Source organism: Triturus cristatus, chromosome 2_2 (assembly GCF_964204655.1).
Source record: "Triturus cristatus chromosome 2_2, aTriCri1.1, whole genome shotgun sequence".
NCBI lineage: Eukaryota > Metazoa > Chordata > Amphibia > Caudata > Salamandridae > Triturus > Triturus cristatus.
Window position 1 is genome coordinate 959,754,820 of NC_140582.1, and position 20,541 is coordinate 959,775,360.

Sequence of the window (20,541 nt, forward strand, 5' to 3'; positions counted from 1 at the left end):
TGATCTCCTCTCAGCAGTGAGATGGGTTCTGCTGGTTTACCACTGCATCTTTCGACTTCAATCTGTAGGGTTACTTGGGTTTCAGCTTGCCCTTGATCTCTAGTGGTCTTGGCATCAGGGTAACCGTCTAGGAATTTGAGTCTGAGGGTCATGGTTAAGTGCCACTGTACACCCCTGGGATGTTATCTGGTGTAGGAAGCTGGCTCTGTATACACTATACCAAAATGAAGTATAATGTGCACAGAGTCCAGTGGAACCCCAATGGTAGGCAGAGGTAAAAGTAGATTGCACCTTACTCTCTATTTGTGGCAGTGTGGGCGAGCAGTAAGGCTTTATCAGAGGGTAGCTTTAAGCATTTGTTGTACACACTCAGGCAAGAATTGATGTCACAGAGTCAAACACTAAACTCAGACCAATTTGTATAAAAAACATTATCATTTTATTTCTATAACCAAACCAAACTTGGTGCAGGTAAGTGAAATAATACTTTGCAAAATCTTATGCAGTGATGTACAGTTGAATGCAGGTTCAAATGCAGTTGGTTGAATTACAGGTAAGTCAACAGTTCAAAATTACTTTTCAGTTACTTTACAGATTACTGTGCATGTTACTTTCGAAATTACTTTTCAAGTGACTTTTGCTAATCAGTGTGATATGCCGAGACATTTCCTAGACAAAAGGTAAGTAATTCACTTTTAGTACATTTGCAGTTTTTCAATGTTTCATACAAACCAACTCCACACTTAGAAGAACTTTCAAGGAAGAACACTCAATGCAATCCTTTGAAAGGAAAGGAAGTTAACGGTTTGAACCCAAAGTACACCCACAGCGGCACAGGGCGGCTGGGTGCCGGGTGCTGTTTTGGTATCGGGTGCCCTGTTGATTTCAATAGGGACTCTCCGGTTGCAACAAACACTGCAGACTCAGGCACAAAGATCTTCAGGATGCTGGGACACAGTTGGGGGTGCTCCTCCAGAAAGGGGCTGCAGGTGTCGATTGGAGATTCGAGGAAGATCAGAGATCAACAGTTCTTAGGTTAGGATTGCCGGGGCCATTTGAACTTGGGGTGTGGGCGTCGGGTGCAGACTTGTGGATTTGGCCGGAGCCAGAGTCTGTGGGTGAGCAAATCCGATGCTCATGGGAGACAAAGTCTTGGTTGTGGAAGGCAGGGCAGGTCCTTCGGGTTCTTGACAGCTGCTGACTGCAGGACACCCTCTTAAGCCACCCTCCAGTGGGAGGGGGGCATATGCCTCTCTCTGGTTGGTTGTGTCCCCCCATCTGCAAGATGGCAGACTGAGTTGCACTTCACCTCGTCTTCCCCACCTGAGGGGTGGGGGGTTGGCAAAGATGGGTACACCTCCCTTCCTGTTAGACCTGACATCCTTGGCGTGGGTTTTTCCCCTATCTTTTGCCTCTGCTACCCGGATTTTTGATGCTGTGCTGAATTTCGTTTTTGCTGGTTTAGATGCTTTGGACACTCTGCCACTGCTAATCAGTGCCAGAGTGTAAGTGCTCCCTGTGTAAAATATCATATTGATGGGATATACCTGATTGGCATATTTTTATCACCATGAAGTCCCTAGTAAAGTGCACTGTGTGTGCCAGGGCTGGTGATGACAGATGCTACTAGTGGGCCTGCAGCGCTGATTGCGCCACCCACACGAGTAGCCCTAAAATGGTGTCTCAGGCCTGCCACCGCAGGCCTGCCTGCAGTCCCTGGACTTCCATGTCCTCCTGCCAGTGTCCACACTGGCCGGGCCTAACCCTTCCCTTTTTGTACACGTCAGTCATCCCTATGGAAGGCCAAAGGTACACCCCTGGGCAGGGTGCAGTGTATGTAAAAGGTAGAGCATGTACTAGTGCAGGTAACATGCTCTGGTAGTGAACAACGGCCATTTTGCGTGTTCACTGCTGCAAGGTTATCTTGCTCCATAGGCTAACATGGGGGAGGCTGGTGCCAATGGCCATCAACCTATCTTCCCATAGGAACAAGATAAGACATGAGTGTTTGATATCACTGAGCTCAGCATTTAATAACATATCTTTTAGGAGAGGTTGTTTTTAAATCCTGAGTTGGAGAGCAGTACTTTTTAGAGAGTATCTGTTCTCTTGTCTGACCCTTCTGTGTGCCTGGGCATGCTTGTGGATTGACTGTCTGGTTTGAGAGTGACAGGGGCTGGGGAGCCCCCAGGAGGTTGGATGAGTCAGCCCTTTGCTGAATGACTGCATTTGCAAGTAGAGTGGAGGGAGGAGATAGCACCTGGGAGCGAATAGGGCTGTGCCTGCCTGCCACACTGCTGGCTCCACCTCCTGCTAGGCGGCTGACGACTCTGCCCCTCACCCTGAAAGGAAAGCAGAAGCCAGGAAAACAAAGTGCTCCAGCAACACCCAGAACTGGATCAGACCGGGCTCAGGACCCACTTGCACAAAGACTTCAAAGACTTTTAGGTGTATAAGTACAGGACCCCTGACAACAGATTTTTAGATTCTACAATCAAGAGGAACCTCTGCTGAAAGACGGACCGCTGAAGGACTGAAGGAAGATTGCCTTGCTGTGTGCTCTAAGGGCTGACCTGTCCTGCTGTACAACTGAAGCTGAGGAGGAGAAGGGACTTTGCTGTGTGCTGTGACCCTGCCTGCTTGACCTAAACAAGACTTTGCTGTGTGCTGTGTCTTCAACTCTGAATCTCCAAGGGCCTGAGAAGAACTGGCCTCCTGTTTGGCAACCCAGGGACATAAAGGTTGCCGAGACTACAAGACTCTGTTCTGCCCAGTGAAGTGCGCTGACTGCTCTCCGCTTTGCTTCAGAGCGCCGCACCGATTCCTGCCTGAAACCGGCTGCCGTGGAGAAGAGATGGACGTGCTCATTGGCACGTGCATTTCTGCAAGCCTAAAGATCATGGGCGCCCTCTGAGCCGCTGTGAAGCCCGGCGGCGTCTCGATCGACCTGCTGACTCAGGACACCCCGAAAACATCCTGCCCGCAATTCACCGCCACGGCCCGGGGGCCCGAGATAGATTAGAGGCTGTTCTCCCCGCTCCGCAAAGCTGCGGAGAAAGAAGCGAGAAGGCCGCGACCTGATTGGTGGTTGGTGGAGGGTTGGCCGGAGGAGCCGCGCTGCGATTGGTTGACGCCCGGTGACATCTATCAGCGTCACTGGGGGCTCGTCGAGGGAGCCGCGACCGGATTGGCCCAGCGCTCGCGAGTTGCAGGAGCCCTGCACCAGAGAAACCTTCCGACGCGCCGAGTCCTCGCGCCCCGGCCCGCATCCTGGTGAGTCTGTGCAGGGAGAGGGAACCCTGTTAACTGTAGTAGTATCCTTCTCAAGTCCCGCATAGCGTGTGGGGGCTCGGGGACTGCCGCGCAAGGTATAATTGCCTGGTTACCAACGAAGGAACAGCCGAAGAGGAGCGCTGCAGTTGCAAGCGCAGGGGCACAACTGAAAAACGTGTCTTAAGAACTGAGAGCCTACGAACATATTCTTTTTGGAATTCATTCAAAAGACTAGAGACTATCTTCTTACGATCCTGACAACTCAAGAAAGCGATTATTGTGCAACCCTTTGATAATTGATTTCCACTGCTGAAACTAGATAAAGTTATATTTTTTTAAATACTCACCTGTGTGGTCTACGTTTGTGGTGTACTAGGGGGGGTCATTGTAGTTGTTACGTGCAAATACTTTACACATTGCCTTGGGGATAAGCCTGTCTGCTCGAGCCAAGCTACCTAGAGGGTGAGCAGGGGTTATCTACCGTGTGTGTCCCTTTTACGTTTTAGAACATTCTAGTTTCCATCCCGGAAGTCTCATCAGGAATCTCCCATACTCCCAATTCATCAGAATCAAACGTATCTGTTCCAATCCAGGTATGTTCTGAAAAAATAGCAGAACATATAAAGAAATATGAACAGAGAGGGTATCCTGAGAAAACATTACAAGATTGTTTACAAAGAGCATCCAACAAAGACCGTCAGGATCTTTTTACCAGTAATCCAAAGACCAAAACTAACAGCATTGTATTTGTATCCAAATACACAACAAGCTCTCCAGCCATCAAAAGAATAATTAACAAGAGATGGGAACTATTAGCTGACGAGCCAGATTTCAACGGTATATTCCAAGCACCATCGTTACATGCTTACACAAGAGGGAAAAACTTGCGAGAATGTCTCAAACGAACAATCGAGATATACCTACATCACCTAAAGGAACTCGTATATGTTCCAACTGTTCTCACTGTAATAATGTAATAGTGGGGCATGAGCTAATTCATCCATCTACAGGCAAAACTATACCATTAAGGCATGCGAGTGATTGCAACACTGATAATGTGATATATGGTATAAAATGCCCATGTGGCAAACTCTAGGTTGGAAAAACAGAGCGCAAAATTAAAATTCGATTAGCAGAGCATAAGAGTCGAATAAGAACCAAAAATCTTAATTCCGCACTGGCAGCACATTGGGTTGAAGCAAATCATTCAATTTCCCAACTTCGATTTCAGATTATAGAGCACGTTAAAAAACAACCAGGAGTAGATAACATTAAATTACTTCAACGAGAAGTATACTGGATCAAATTCTTGGATACCATGACTCCAAAAGGGATGAATGATAGATTAGACATGTCATGCTTCATATAAAACCTGACCCAAGTAGGGGACAGCACAAATATACCAGTAAGAGTGTTTTACCAATTAGTTACACAGTGATAGCTTTAGGAATAAGCTGCATACTGTGATTATTGAATGTATTTTGCCATTGTTAAATGAATATGGTTTGCATGTATGAAGATCCACTGCACATTAGACTTGGCAGATAGTAGGACGGTCTGGATTCTACAAAAGAATCTAGTTTCTGCACATTTACTCAGCTTACTTCACTGGTCATTATACCAGTTTACATACCACGCACACGTTAACATTTCGTGAGAACCTAACCACCTTAGGGTTCATCTGCGATATCGTTTTCGAATTCCATCTTTAATTATCATCTTGATTAGAGATCTTCACACAGTACTACATGCTCTTAAACCCACAAGTGTATACGCAGTACGTCTTTTAAGTTGGAATCATCATTACACATGCTTGGTAGTATTACGTGCACCGTTTCAAACCTCGTTATAGATCCACCACATGGTGAATATCAATTTAGTATCAGATCGTCATTGCACATACGTTCACTATCCTTATTCCGTATGAATAATTGATCATGATTACCTCAGTTTTTGTTTACCGAAGATATTTTTGAATTACACCACGTACTACCCAGTGATAATTCCTATAGCCACAGATCTATATTAACATGGCGCCCTAGTAATGCGCCTTTAGACTTAGCACTTGTAGATCCAGTCCTTCGTTTATGTTCATGTCTAACACCACATCCGTTTGGTCTAAAACGGTAGCGTTCACGGTCGTTTTTACTACACGATTTCTCGAAGCAAACGGAAAAGAGTAACATTCAGGTACGAATCTCATACGCGCAGCATGTTGTTTTAGCGATATATTTTACATCTAGTGGCTGACTTACCGACACTGTCTTTCGTATTTTTCATAGTTTACGGATACCTTCAGCGCCCTAAAGGTAAGCACGCTTTGTACTATTTAATAAACATTGCGAGACAGATTTTAGCCCACACCACATACTCTACAGCTGTGTTTGTAGCACAGACTAATGCAGCTATATTTATGTTTTCTTTGTAGAACGCGTGTTTTCGCTAAGGAGGTAAGCTTCAGTAACGCATATTACTGCTATTTACAAACCTTTGGTCTGTTTGTAAAAATTTCCACTACTCGCTTTTCCGTTAAGATCATCGGCTGATATGCCCTGCTCTTTAATCAATAGGTTGGTTAGGTATCAATCACCATCACGTCCATTGAAGGTATGATTTTTCCACATACATATTTCAATTATTTTACGATGACGTTAATACATTTAGTATAAACAGGACATAACATTCATCATAGTATACAGTGATTTTTGAGCCTCCATTTAAAACAAATATACATGACAATATATTGTTTCATTCATGTTTTTCAGAATTTCCCCTGAGGAAGGAACAGTATGGTTCCGAAATGCATTGGGCTTATCATACAGTGGCATATTTAATTGTATATGTGAAATATTTGTTTGGAAATTAGCATCTACAAGTAATAGATGCCTGTTGTAAAAAGTGTGTTTGTGTTAACAAAAATGTTTCAAAGAAAAAAATGTGTTGTATAAAAATCACACAGCAAAAAAAGATTCACATGGATTAAAGTAGTTATTTTGAGAATACATTCAAATTAGTATTTGAATTCATGTTTATAAAAATTTTGGGTGTTTACACACCAGGTGAACAGTGCGCAGCTTATACAAGTTCCTTGACTTGTCAGTAACCGAAGTATTTACAGCATTAGTGGACAACTCATGCCTGCTGCAGCACCAAAAAGAGCTTGATTAATTTGGAGTCATCCAGGAGCACCCCCTTTTTTTCATATCTTTTACACAGGGATGTGTGCCATGTCGACTCTTTACTTTGTTCTACACACAAACACACAGCCTGAAATAGCAGTGTGTGATGGTACAGTGCCTCAAAGGGTGGCACAATAAGTGCTGCAGCCCTTAGAGACCATCCCTGGCCACAGTGCCCTTGGTACCTATGGTACCATTTACAAGGGACTGACATGTGGCCAAAGAGTGCCAATTGGGTTTTGTTTCAATTCAGTTTACAGAAAGAACATAGGTCCTGGGTACCTGGTTGGCAAGAAACCAGGGCACACTCAGTCAAAGTACATCAACAGTTTGGCAAAAATGGGGGCAACCATGCAAATAGAGGGGACTTTCTTACACCTGGCACTTTTTGAAGCCAGTGTCATTTGACAACTACTTCCTTGGTATTTTCATTCTCTCCACCTTGATGGTATACTCAGCATCTGCGCCTTCCTCCGTGCTAGCTGTTTTCTCTGTGTTTTCTTCATTGCCTGAGGTCTTTAAACAAGGCATGTTTCTGTGCTTGTGCCATGGTGGAGTGTGCCCTTCTTTGTTTCTCTCTGATCTTCAGTATCCTTGGCTGAAACTCTGCATACAAGTCGCAACTCTATGAGCTGTGGTCCTTCGCCAAACAGAGGTTGCAGACTTCGTGACTGTCTTTCTGGAGGAACTTGTATTGGCACTTCATACATGACCTAAAGATGGTAGGCTCCATACCAGTTTTTGCATTCTCTGATTCACGTGATTGATGCTTTTTCAGTAAGAAAACCTCCATCTTCGGTGTTCTTTGGTAGATCTGTTTTTTCAATGAAATCTGTGGCTATGCTATCATCTCCCATTATCTGTTGAGTTTTGGGTGTTTTCGTTGGGAAAAAAGTCTTTTTTGCTCTGGAACTCTTGGCTGTGCTTCCAGACCCAATGGTAGAAAAAGAATCTGAAAATGGTGCCCAAGCGAAGGGGCTTCTAGAGCATACATCTAATGTCATCTGAGGAGAGATACAGTACTAAATAGTCGACAACGGGCTCCAGGGGAAAAAAAGGACTGAGACCATTCCAGACACAACCAGTAGAGGTGGAATAATGCACACCATATCAATCTAGAAAATATTCCCATTGCAAAATCAAGTAAGACAGACTTACATCTGTCTAGGGAAGAAAATTGAAATCCAAACAGGTGGAAAGAAAAGACATCTTTCAAAGATACGTTTAAGCAATGGGCAACACCTATAGAGCCGACTGCCCAAAGATCAGATCTTTGCCTATTATAGAAGAGCGCATCACAAGGCGCCAAGCAAGGCAACAGTATACATTTAATTTAAAAAAAAAAAAAAAGTATTTCAGTTTGAAAGCAATGGGCCATTCTTCAACAAAATGCAATATTTCTGCTAACAGACTGCTTCATCAGATTGGGTAGTGACAGGGTTAGGAAAAACTCACAGCAGCCGGTGGCACTTTCGATCTAATAAGTATTGACGTCTTGACAAAGATCCTTCACGGATTTAAAGTGGAACCTTTTGTTTTATTCCATTCTCTGGCTTTTTAAGGTGTTGTAATACCACATGAGAAGTAGCACTACGGATAATTAGAATAGCATACAAAAAGTGGTAACTTGAACTACAAGCCTTTGAGCTGTGATCAGCCCTAATACCACAAGCACCAAGGTTTAGTCCCTTCAGCGCCATGTGTTCTGTACACTCCCAGTAAAGCTCAAAGCCATCAGGGGAAACACTGATTTTAGCCATAAGTCAGTAAGAAAGTAACAAAGCTTGAAAATAAAGATTGTGGCACGCAGCAGAACACACAGAACAATAAAGGGGCACAAATAGCTCTTGTGTGGATGTCCCTTTTATACTTTGGAAGACTCTCCTCTACCCCATGCCCCCCATCCCCCCAAAATAGTACAATAAATAGACATACCTTTCCGAATCAGAGTCGACTGGCTTGTATGTTTTTCTTTTATTTGCAGATCTAAGAGCGGCAGGTGTTTTCTTTTGCCCTAAAACATAAAACCATCAGAACGACAGTAACAAGTTCAAAGGTAACTAAAACATTAAGCATGCTCTGCAATATAGGGTCAAATCTGTTATCCAGGTCAGGATAGCCCTAGCTAAGAAATATGGATGCTAGGAGGAACTGATTAGGCCAGGTAAGAATTTCTATTATGCTGGAGTGATTTTGGCAAGTCCGCTTTACACTTTGGTGTGAAATTACAGATAATTACGTGATTACTCCTGCTTCCGTAATTAAGAGTAATTTGGAGGGAAAAATCCTACCACATGAGCATATTTAGTGAGAGCCATCTTGCTATTCGTGTTCTGCTGCATTTAGTGCGGTTTCTTAGCACAAAATGCATGGGAGCCTTTTGTGCTAGGAAAATACTGCTGGTAGCAAATTGGGAGAAAATCCAACTCCGAGAGCACATTTAGGGAACTTGAGCAGCTGCTCGTGCTCGCTATTTATGGTCTGTTTCATTTAGTGCTTTTTCTTAGCGCAAATGCATCCTAGTCTATTTTAGATGCAAAGGGGCTTTTTTGCAATTAGAAATAGTGCTAAACGTAGAACTACTCTTCTTGTATAATCTCGCAGAGTTCTTAGGTAAGTCAATGTGATTAAACTACACAGAATTACACGAGTTACGCCCACCTTTAAAACTGATGTGAATTGGAGGGCAAAGTAGGTTTAGCAAATTACTGAAAACAAGATGCCTGTTTAAACATTTACATTAAAACAGGGAATGGCTACCACTTTGACAAATCTGCCATTTTCACATTTCCTAGTGAGCAAAGTTCCTATAAAGAATATAACTAAGGTCCTAAACTGTTGAATAAACTACACAATCCTATGTCTTGGTAGCAAGAACCAGGTGCATCAGCATATAGGTATTACCACAATTTTCTTTATGTGCATATTTTCGAGAAGTAGTGTAGACATGGACTGCGTTTAAATCATTGCTGCAAGAAGAAGCCACAAAAGTGGAGCATACCTGCACTTGACTTGGTTTTCGCAGATTTGTTTTTTGCTGTTTCATTGTTTTGTTCTTCAGAAACATCAACTGAAGGATCGGCTTCAATATTTTTGTCTAGTAGATAAAAACAAACCCATTTAGACAAAGATATCCTTACAAATAAGAAAGGCAGTTTTAGTAATGTAGCACAGAACACTCCTGGAGAGTTAAAGGGTGTACAATGGGGAGTTAATTTTAATTAAGCCTCCTTGATAATGGTTTTACATGATTTACTTTTGTGAACTCCTCGATTCATACCCAGATCAGGTCAATGCATCATTACATGTAGCACCCATATCTGTAGGAAGCTGGCTTTCTCTGTAGTGCACCAAAATGAGGTAAACTATGCAGTTTTTAGGGCTTAAATTAATAATATCCAAAACTCTTTTGTGGTAGTATGACAAGCAGTTTAGGCTTATCAGAGGGTAGTGCTAAGCATTTGCTCAAAAATGAGACAAGAAGAAACTCAAGACGAATTTAGAAAAATAACAGATTTTAATATATTTTTAGACACCAAGAACTTCGGGGTCAGGTAAGTATTTATACATTGAAGATTTTTACAGGCAAACAGTAGAAAATCACAGCTGTCAGATTTGAGGCATAAGCCTCAAACGTGGTAATGTTATCCTAAGGGAGAAACATTCACTGCATAGGGTCACTTACAATTGACCTTCAGGACTGTTCTTTTGGACATGAGGTAAATAGGGGCCAAGAACCTTATAACCGCCAACAGTTTCTGCCTACCTGTTCTGGTGTGTCCAGGTGCAGAGCTGCTGGTTGCAAGGGTAGTCCCGAATGCTATCCCTGAAGACAATGGACAAAAAGTACCCGTAAGAAATGGTTGCAAGCGGGGACTGGGGTACCAGTCCAGGAGAAGCCAATGGGGGCTCGGTTCTTAAGGGTCTTTGGGCCACCCTTGGTTTTCCGTGGACTCGGGCTGTGTGGGTGCATAGGAGTTTCGTCTGGCATCGTTCCGTTGTCCGAGACTATCACTTCTTGGGTCCGACTTGGTGAGGGTGCCTCGGCTACTGGTGAAGTACAAGCAGCCTGGCAGGGTTTGGTGCTAATCTTTGGAGCAGGTCCTCGGTTTTCCTTCCTCGGTTCCAAAAAGTCGAATCTTGACTTGATCTGTTTTCGGGGGTCACCTAAATACTCAATTTAGGGGCGTTAAGGGGAGTGTATGGTAGTAGCCGCTGGGCTACTAACCCATATAATCCCTAGATTACCACTTACTGTGAGGAGTGGGCATCACCCTGTCCCAGAGTTCCTAATTTCACCACAACCAAGATGGTGAAATCCTTTCTGTTGAAACTCACTTGATATGTTTGGGTGACCCTTACTAGGGGGTCACAAGTAATTGAACAATGGCATCTATTATATCTTTCATCTGTCAATGTAGATTTATTAATTACTGCATAGTATATAGTAGTCTGAGTAATAAGTGTACATTTTCTAAAGAAAGAGTACTGACTGGACAATCATTGATTGAGTGGTATTATTGCATGCCAGTGATTTGTGATTACTAGCCCATACCACCTCCCTTGAGTAGGTCTTGGACTGCTCTGCTTCGCTACCCTGTGAGAGTCAATCGCTACAATGGGTTGTTTGGTTCCCACTGAGGACAATTGGGGATTTGTTACTTACGATAGCCACACAAATAGCCCAATTTACAACAAAGTCTCTATCAGACTCTTATGTTATTACACTCAGAAGTTAAAATGCTTACTTTTTTCCTGGAGAAACACCTTGCTCTGCGGGTCTGTCATCGTGTTGGTGAGAGCAGAGGCTGCTACTTCCAGTGTCCTTCGTAACCCTCAGGTGTGGCCTGCATGTTCACTGAAGGGACCTCCTGCTGGCCACTTTACGATAGACTACCTGCCTGGGAAGTTTCAGATAGCCAGTCCCAAATCTAAAGTGTAAAATCTTAAAGTGATTTTTTAAACAACTACTGCAATATACAGTGGAGGGGATCTGAAGTGGGACTTGAAAATATAAAACTTTAATTTGGGAAATATTAGACAAGTGCATATTCATGGCCACCCATGTTCGAGACTCCTGGCAGTCGTTTGCCACTCCACTGGATGCTATCTCACCCATTGGTAATGCTCTTACGGATGGACTCTGACCTCACAGCAAAATGGATATCTTGTTGGCAAACGTGGAGTAACTGTCCTTTCTGCCAGCATGTAGTGTTCTGGTATGTTTTGAGTATGACCGCCATTCAAGTTGAAGAGGAACATATCTGTAAAAAGCACTGGCAAATAAGCTCCAGAGTAACCTTTCAAAAGAAAGATGCCCCCAAAGGGCTACAAGTGGCTGGATATGGTACCCGTATACATCAGCCTTCTGGCCTCCAGGAGTAGGCGCATAACCTTACCAGGAATATCAGCTCTTCTGCATCATAGAGCTCATTTGGCTGGTGGCAGTACTTGTCTAAAAGCTTTTTAAGTTAAGCACTGACTGTGTAGGAGCGCTCAATGGCAATACATAAGCCAATGTTTAGCGAGACTGACTGAATGGTGGATGGATGTTAAGCAAGGGTCCAAACTTAAAACAAGATAACTGTGTTTATGATACCTTTGTGTCCCTGTAAGTGGTTCTGACAAAGCCAAATAAAAGGGAGTGGAAAAAGTCCACAGTCCCTCTTTATATTCTAACTCTCTCTGGATGGGATGGATATAGCCCTAAGAAGCTGCAGGTGGACTTCAAGTTGAACATAAGGAACATACAGGTGTCCACTGTGCCACCATATAGCTTAAGGATCCATTTGGAAGAACTAGTTGATTCAGCTCGAGTTGTACCGAGTGTCAGTGGTGTGGGACAATGACTGACATTCAATTTTTACTTTGACTACAGGGCCACAATTATCACATTTTTAAGGAACAATTGTATGAAGCTCGCAATTTTTATAATATACCAAAACGAGGTATATTGTGTAGAGTGCAGGTATCACTTGCTTTAACAATCCCAAGGTGTTCTTTCTGTGGTAGTGTGGTCGAGCAGCCTTAGGCTTATCAAAGAGTGTTAGACATTTCTTGCATACACAGTCAAAACACAATGCACATTGAATACGGAGAGCCACACCAACTTAGCAAAACAGCACATATTTTTATATCATTTTTGACCTCAACATCGTTTTTGGGTAAGCACTTTTAAAAACAGCAGTTTCGAAGAAAACAGGTAAATATACTTGTACTGTCTCTAATGCGGTAATGTTATCCTATGAGGAAAAACACATACTGCATACAGGTACTTCGCAGTGACTCACAGGACCAATCTTGTGGAGTTATGGTAAGTAGGGGGCAAGGTCCAAGGCAGCACTAACAGGTCACCTCAGTAGGCACCGGTATGTCCAGGTGCAGAGGTTCTTTTTGGCATAGGATGCCCCACTAGTTTCAATGTACACGGTCCTGGGGAAAAGAGGCTGCAAGCTGGGACTGGGGGGCCAGTCCGGTTGAACCCACAGGGGGACTCTGTTCTTAAGATGCTCCGGCACGTACAGGCACCGTTGTTCCACTTCTCTGGCTGTGGGGCTTGTGTGCAGTGGTACTTTTAAGCATCAGGTCCATGCTGCAGGAGACACTCGTGGTTGAAGGTGCCTGCACAAAGAGGCTCCAGGCAGCTACTGGGAGTCTAGTCCAGGCAAACCTAAGGTGAGGTTCGGCTCTGGAGTGTCTCAGGACCTCGTTGGCCCACTTTGACTCGGGCTAGGATGGGTGCAGTGAGGCTTTCCGGTGTGGGATTTTCGCAGTCCAGTCTCATCACAGTTCTTTTTGGGTGCCTGCAGGGAAGTTCTCCCAGGCTTTAGGAGGCAGAGCAGCCGCCGGACGAGTCGTTTTTGGTTTATCTGTCGGAGACAGCAGGCCGACCAGCAGGGTTACTGCTCATCAGTTCTTGCTCTTCGCGGCTCTTCAGGGTCCTCCTTCTTCGTAGGTCAACAGAATTTGCTTTCCTGGTGCGAGGGGCTCTCCAAAATACTAGATTTAGGGTTGTTAAGGGGAGTGAAAAGTGGTAGCCAATGGGCTACTTACCCTTGGGGTCACTACATCCCCTATATGCCCACTTCCTGTGGGAAGTGGGCATAACCCTGTCCCAGAGTTCCTAATTCTGCCATCACCAAGATGGTGACATTTTCATAAGTAGGTGAGGCGGGGGAGGGGGTTGGGATGGGTATCGGCAGGGGGAGGGGGTTATCAGGCAGCTCACCTTAGGGGTGTGACTGGCTTGATTGTGCACTACACCTCCCTGCATATAGAATTTCCCACCTGTCCTGGTGCCAAATGGGCCCAGGGGAGGGAGTTTGGACTTCCCAAGTCTGGGGAAGCTGTGGTCACATATCAAAGGTGGCAGAAGCCTTTGAAGCCTCCTGCTTTGATATGCGGATAACTTAGCCATCCTGCTTGGAGGAGGGGAGAAAACCTCCGGCCAGAGCAGACACTGTTTTTGCCCTGTGAGAGCATAGGCTCCCACCTGCAGGAGGTCAGAAACCAGTCAGTCTGTGGTGGCAGGCTGGTCGACACCAGTCAGCCAGCACTCGAGGCTGGTAGGTTTTCAGGGAGCACATCTAAGGTGCCCTCTTAGTACATGTATTAAAAGATCCACCACTGGAATCAGTGTGAGTTTATTAATACCAGCTGTTTGATACCAAATACTATAGATTTCACTGAAGCGATCATGTAGCTGGGGAACTCATTTTTACCAGTGTCAAGCACATGTCCTTAAAATGGCTTCCCTCCACACTTGTGATATCTAAGAATTAACTCCCATCACAGGGGCATATTTGTTCATGCAGATATGCACTCACATGTAGTATAGTGCACCCTGTAGTGGTGGCTTACCTATGCTGCATTCAATGTCTGCAGACATGGCACACACGGGTGTGTGCCATGTCGTGTTTTCACTTATCTGCATCAAGACACAGCCTGCAACAGAAGTCTGCATGACTTAGGTGAGGTGTCCCTTAGGGTAACACAAGGCATGTTACAGCCCTTAGAGGCCCTTTTTAGCCTCCTTGCCATAGGTACCAGGGGTACCAATTATTAGGAACTTACAGGGGGTGCTAAAGGTATTGCCAATTGTACAGTTTAGGGAATGATCTTCACTGGGGACCAGGTTAGTAGAAACCCAGAGCACTTCTGTCAAAATTGTATCAGATACCAAGCAAAATGTGGGGTTGACCATGTAAAAAAGAGGCACATTCCCACAACAATATATAATTAATCCAAGTCAAAAGTGAAAATGTCAGTCACTTAGCAACCTCAGCATGTGTTAATAAAGGAAATGATGCTGAAAGTGCATATAGCACCTCAAAGATAGAATTCAGAGCCCTTTGGTGAAATTCCAAGCCTTGCTACTCGAGATGAAGATGGAAAAGCTGCAAAATATGACAAATATACTGATTTTGTATCATATACAAATTGTTGGGATTGGTACCTGGTGTGATCTCAAGGCTAGTCTGTTACTAATTTGAAGGGGTCATCATTCTCTTTTATGCCAGTGTTGGCATGGGAATGACCTATACATTGTAATGGATGTGCACCCCTGTCCTGAGTGCCACAACTTTACTGATGTCTGGATCTGAACTGGTGAGACATCTAGATGATCATGATCTTCTGGATGCTTCACAGTTTAGCTTTAGGGGCAATCACTGTACAGAATCTGCATTTGTTGCAGCGACAGAGGACATTAGAACGATAGTGGACGGAGGTGGAAGGGCAGCCATGGTTATGTTGGATCTTTCAGCAGTGTTTGACACCGCAAATTTCTCGGTCCCCCAATAGAGGTAAGGATAAGGGATAAGGCCTTACAACTTCTTATATCCATCTTATTGGACAGGTCTCAAACGGTTGGTATGAACAACTTTACTACAAAATCTTTCAATCCCTGGTCCCACTCTGTTCAGTCTTTACGTTTCCCTCTTTACTCATCTTTCATCTTTGTCGATATTTTGGATTCTCCGTCGTATCCCTCATCGATGACAACCAAATTATAGTTTCCATTTCCAGTAATTAGCAGAAGGTTGCTACCAACTTTCAGAATTGTATACATGAATTAGGACTTTAGATGACAAAAAACTGCCTCAAACTAATTGTGAAAAAAAAGTAATCCTCTTTGGCAAGATGATATCTTTTTGGACGCCCAGATGGTGGCCAAGTGTATTAGGAGTTCTGCTACCCGCCACCAAAGCAGCAAGAATCCCCGGGGTGATATTTAATGACAAACTGACATTCTCCGCACACATCAACAAGACTACCTAAGCAGGTTTCCATATAATTCAAACACTTAGAAAGTGTTTCCCCTCTATTCCGATCTCAAATCAGTAACAGGTGTTACTAGCACGGAGTTCCTCTCACATTGATTATTGCAACGCACTTTACCTTATCAAGCAGCAGAAGTATAAATAAGGTTCAGACGGTTCAGACTGCAGCAGCACACCTTATTCTTAATTAACCGAAATTTAAAATGGTGTCGCAGGAACTACTGAAGTTACACTGGCTCCCCTTTAGGAAGCAAATTATTTTAACAATGCTGTACATCACTTACAAGGCCTTGCATACCTGTGGACTAGCCCATTTGAAAGCAAAATTCCATTGCTATCTACCTAAGCAAAACTTGTGCTCCTCAGAGAACAAAAATGTTATTCCAAGGGTAAAGAACCACAGATGGGCAGAAAAAATGTCTCTTGGATTGCCCGAAATGGTGGAATGCTCCATTACTAAGTATAACATTTTAATCTTAATATATAACATTTAGGAAGACGTTGAAAGCCTTCTTAATGCGGTTTTCTTTGTGCACTGTTCTTACTTATCCTCAGTCTACTGCAAAGACTCCTTTGGGTATTAGTATTCTTTCTAAATGAGTTCATTCATCTCAAATGCGGATTTGTGTTGTCCTAAGCAAACACGGATCTTGCGTGTGCCCTATTACATAGGCCTGTGTCACAGACTTCGATCTTCTTGGACCAAGAGGCGTTCATAGTAGTGAAAGACAACTGCTTTTACGAGGAATTAAGGAGCACATGCGCAGTGGTGGCAGCATACAGTGAGTGATCAGTAGGAGCGAAGAGGTCCACTTTCACTTGTGTCACTGGAGTGAGGCCTACAGGCTCACTCATTCAAAGTTCCGCTGCTTTGTGCTTAACTGACCCCTTGGCCTACATCGGTTTAAAGTGGAGTGCTGTGCAGCGTATGAGTGGTGCATCTGCGCTGGGTGTGAGTCTGGGAAGGGTACAATACAGGGATAATGCACTAGTGCACAGTGCATGCTGGTTAAATGAACATACTGACAGATGTGTATTGCTGCATTTCCGTGAGCTAGGTAGGACACACTGGAGAAGGGAGAGCCAGGCTTCCCCCATACACTTCAAAAGGGTGCTTTTTGATTCAGACAGAGGTTCACAAGGAAGTGGCCTGGGCACATCTCTGGAAGGAGATGGGGCTGATAAGAGAATCAAAAGCAGGACTGGGGCCCAAGGCTTACCTTTTCATAAACATCACTGTGGCAGACATCCACGTATGAATTCCAGTTACTCCTATGACCTGTATTGGGCTGTCAGCTGTGGAGTCACTCCTGTTGTGACAGACTGCTTTCAAGAGGAAGAAAGTGCAGAGGAGTGGGCCCTGCAAAAGGAAGCGGACCACTAGTATAAACTTCAACAACTCAGACTCTAAATCGCATTTGGTATCTGGAAATGGAATATAAGGGGAGCTTGAAAACCCCAAAGCTGCCAAGAACCCAGTTGGGCTGTGCAAGGAGGAGAAGTTCTGCAAAACCTCTGCCTCTGACCAGGAGTGGGGACCAGGGCCTGCTAGTTTCCCTGCTGTGCGAGGGGATATCAACCAGGGAATCTAAGACCTCCTGCCCTGGAGCACCAGCACCTGCCTGATTGCCAAGACTAGTGAGCCCTGTGAGCAAGAGAAGAGCATTGGTGGGAGAGAGGCCAGTGGGGAATTCTGTTGAGTGGGTTCCCTGAGCGAGGTGCGAGGAAACTGCTGTTGCACCAATCGGGTTGTTGCCCATGTGCATGACAAAGTCAGTTATCTCCGTATCGTAGAGGAGGTCTGCCGTGGATATCGCTGTGCCAATCTGGCTGGAGCTTGTATGCAGTAAGGGATCAGCGACCCCGATTGCCAGGAGGGATCACCGTGCAGGCATCTGCCGAGTCGATTGGGTCAGTGCCAGTGTACAGTGGAGGTACGGTGACCCCTTGTGCCAGAGAGAGAGGCCACTGGGACTAGCAAGCAGTGTGATCCGACCAATAGCATCACAGACGGAGTGAGGCACTGTAGAAAACCCCACACACCTACACTTGAACAAGAGATCAGTATCAAGAACTTCGTAACATCCCCCACCCCCTTGACCCGCATTTTGGGACAGACCAAAGACTCACCTTGCTAGGAGGAGCGGCAGGGAACCTCTGGTCGCTCCTAGAGCATGCGCTGAGAACTCTGGAATCATTGAGTATAACCCATCTGTGTGTAGTGAACTCAACTGAACCAGCCACTATCACCACAGCACCCGAAGAGGGGATGCATTTGAGAAACCCGGATGCTCCAATCCTGAATGTAAGTCTGAATTTGGGCCAGTCAGCCCCAGGGTTAGGAAGTTGCTTGCTCAATAGCGCTGTGGTGCTGAAACACTTTTGACAATGATATAGAGTCAGAGTGGACTCTTGAGAAGCAGTCTTCTAGTGGGGGTTGCCATGGATGTTGCCTAAAGTGAATAAGGAATAACCACACAGCACTAGAACGAGGAGGGAGTGGGACAGAGAATGGCCTATGAAACACAAGAGCTCTGATATCAGGGGGCTGTGTAGCTGTTTGTGAATGCGTTTCTCTTTATGTTGTTGGCACGAAAATAAAATACGCTCACCATAAAAATGAATATTTGGCTGGACAATAGTTTATTGATGCTACACCACGTATTTGGAGTTGTAGGCCTGAGGTCACCCCCCTGTATCCACCTCCCCTTGAAGGAGCATTGGACTGCTAACACTACGCTATTCCCGAGAGTCAAGTGCTGAGGGAATACTTGGCTCAGTCGCTCAGGACCCATAGTGGGTCAAGCTCCGGGGCATCAGAAGTAAAAGACCTTAACCCCCCACGGTGGGGTGCAGTAGCTCCTGATTGCCCCCTGGCCCTATGAACAGGGTTCTGATAGCCACGTTATGTTTATTTGCTTCCAATGAAGTGGATCAACATTCTACTTTCTTGGTGGCTTGTTGGTAGGATGTTCTTACAAAGTAGCATGAACAGTTTGCATAAGGAGGTTTACTTGGAAAGGTTCTTGCTTACCCATCGATCCTCTATGAACAAAATGACACTTGAGGTTTTGAACATAACTCTCAAAGAATGGTCTTTAGGCAGGGTCATTTTGATTTTTGCACCGAGTCAGTGGTCTCCTCCGGGATATATTTTGCACTTGCAGCATGTCACACCAACAACTATGTTGCTATGACATCAGAATGGCATTGAAACCCCTCCTCCCTTTCAATTCTTAGCCTCACAGAGGAATTATGCTCATTACTCCAGGTGGCAGACACAACAATGGTTAATAGGAGCAGTTTTCTGCACACAAAATAGTAAAGGAAAGAAGTCCTATGATCCCTGAGGGAGAGTACCTCATCCTTTGACAAACTGCTGAAGGAAGCATTTTGGACGGCTGCATTTAGTAAACATTTTATTTTATACAGTGTATCGCCTATCAAAGACACATTGCAATATATTGAATGCAAGCAAGAGGTCCAGTGCTTGTTATTTGAATCAAGGATATGAGCGAGTGGTCGAGAGCCAACAAGATACCAATAATTGCTGTTCAAACTGATCCAAAGTTAAGGGATGAATTGGGAAACTGGAGGCAAGTATAAGAATTGATGTGCCCCGGCCGTTACGGATGGTTCAACCTGATGGAACAGCCTACCAACTATCGTTGAGGATGGCACACTTTCTTTGATGTTCTCTGCCCACTCTACTAGCAAATATGAAATAAACAATTTCACAATGATTGTTACCAACTCAGACTATGTTTTATTTGTACTGTCCTAAATAAAAATATTTAAAAAAACATGTTTAATGGGTCAAGTCTTAAACATGTGCATATTTCATAAGGTAAAATAAGCAGCAGGAAAAAGTATGTCTAAAAATGTTTTTTCTCTTTGTTAAAGGCATTTTAAATCAGTATACTAAAAATATTTTTAGCAATGTTACCTTCTCCATTTTGTTCAACTTGCTCAGATGTTGTGGTCTCCATCTCTGCGGTTTCAATCTGGTTTTTATTTAGGCAGTTACCTTTGCTGAGCTGTACCTTAATTTTCTCAATGGCCCGTTGACAAGTTTTATCTTTAACCTCCTGCACAAAAGAATAAAGTAAACAGAGCTTGAGCATTACTGTCTTATAGATTGTATAGCTGGATCCTTAAAGCTTCTTGAGATCGCAAGCATGTCGCACCTAATGCCATTAGATCTGGCTTATAACAAGGAGCCTCTTCAGTCACTGGTGAGTTTAGGCACTTGATGAACAAGTTACTTACCTTTGGTGTGAGAAGTTGGCCTGATGTATGATGTCACTAGTTCTAGTGTACACCTTATATCAGTCCAAATACCCTTATGGTGATTGGTTGTAAAGTCAACCTTATAGACCAGCTATCCTAGTGGTAGCATGGACAAGAGCAGTCTTAGGCTAAACTCTGAATGGCATGTGAAGCCAGCTGTGATACCATATATAATCCCTTGAATACCAAATGAAAGGACACCACAACAGATATATATATAAAATAAAGTGTATTTATTCTAGTCAAACCCTCAGCACTCTTTATGAGATTAGAGGTAAGTACAACACAGTCTTATTTAAGCATACATTAAGTCACACAGGTAAGTAATACAGTTAGGCCCTAGGGGCCACGCAAACCATATACTAAGTAAGTGGTATAAGAACCACTGTCACGGAAACAGAATAGGCCTAGGGAATCGCTGGGGCTACACTACACTAGCGTTAGTTAGGAAGTGGGGGGCCCACGGGATTCGTGTGCAGAGTGGAAACACTCACGCGTAATGCGTAAAAGTCAATAGC

General features: G+C 44.2%; 1 protein-coding gene across 2 annotated transcripts in view; it reads right to left on the bottom strand.

Moving 5' to 3' along the window:
• Positions 1–20,541, bottom strand: part of NCAPG (non-SMC condensin I complex subunit G) — a 460,352-nt gene that overhangs the window by 88,482 nt on the left and 351,329 nt on the right. For both annotated transcript variants that reach the window (XM_085642367.1, XM_085642366.1), the window contains 3 exons: positions 19,680–19,821; positions 9,454–9,549; positions 8,388–8,466 (listed from right to left, as the gene is read on the bottom strand). In XM_085642367.1, coding sequence (XP_085498493.1) covers positions 8,388–8,466; positions 9,454–9,549; positions 19,680–19,821 — 317 coding nt within the window. The remainder of the gene's footprint in view (positions 1–8,387; positions 8,467–9,453; positions 9,550–19,679; positions 19,822–20,541) is intronic.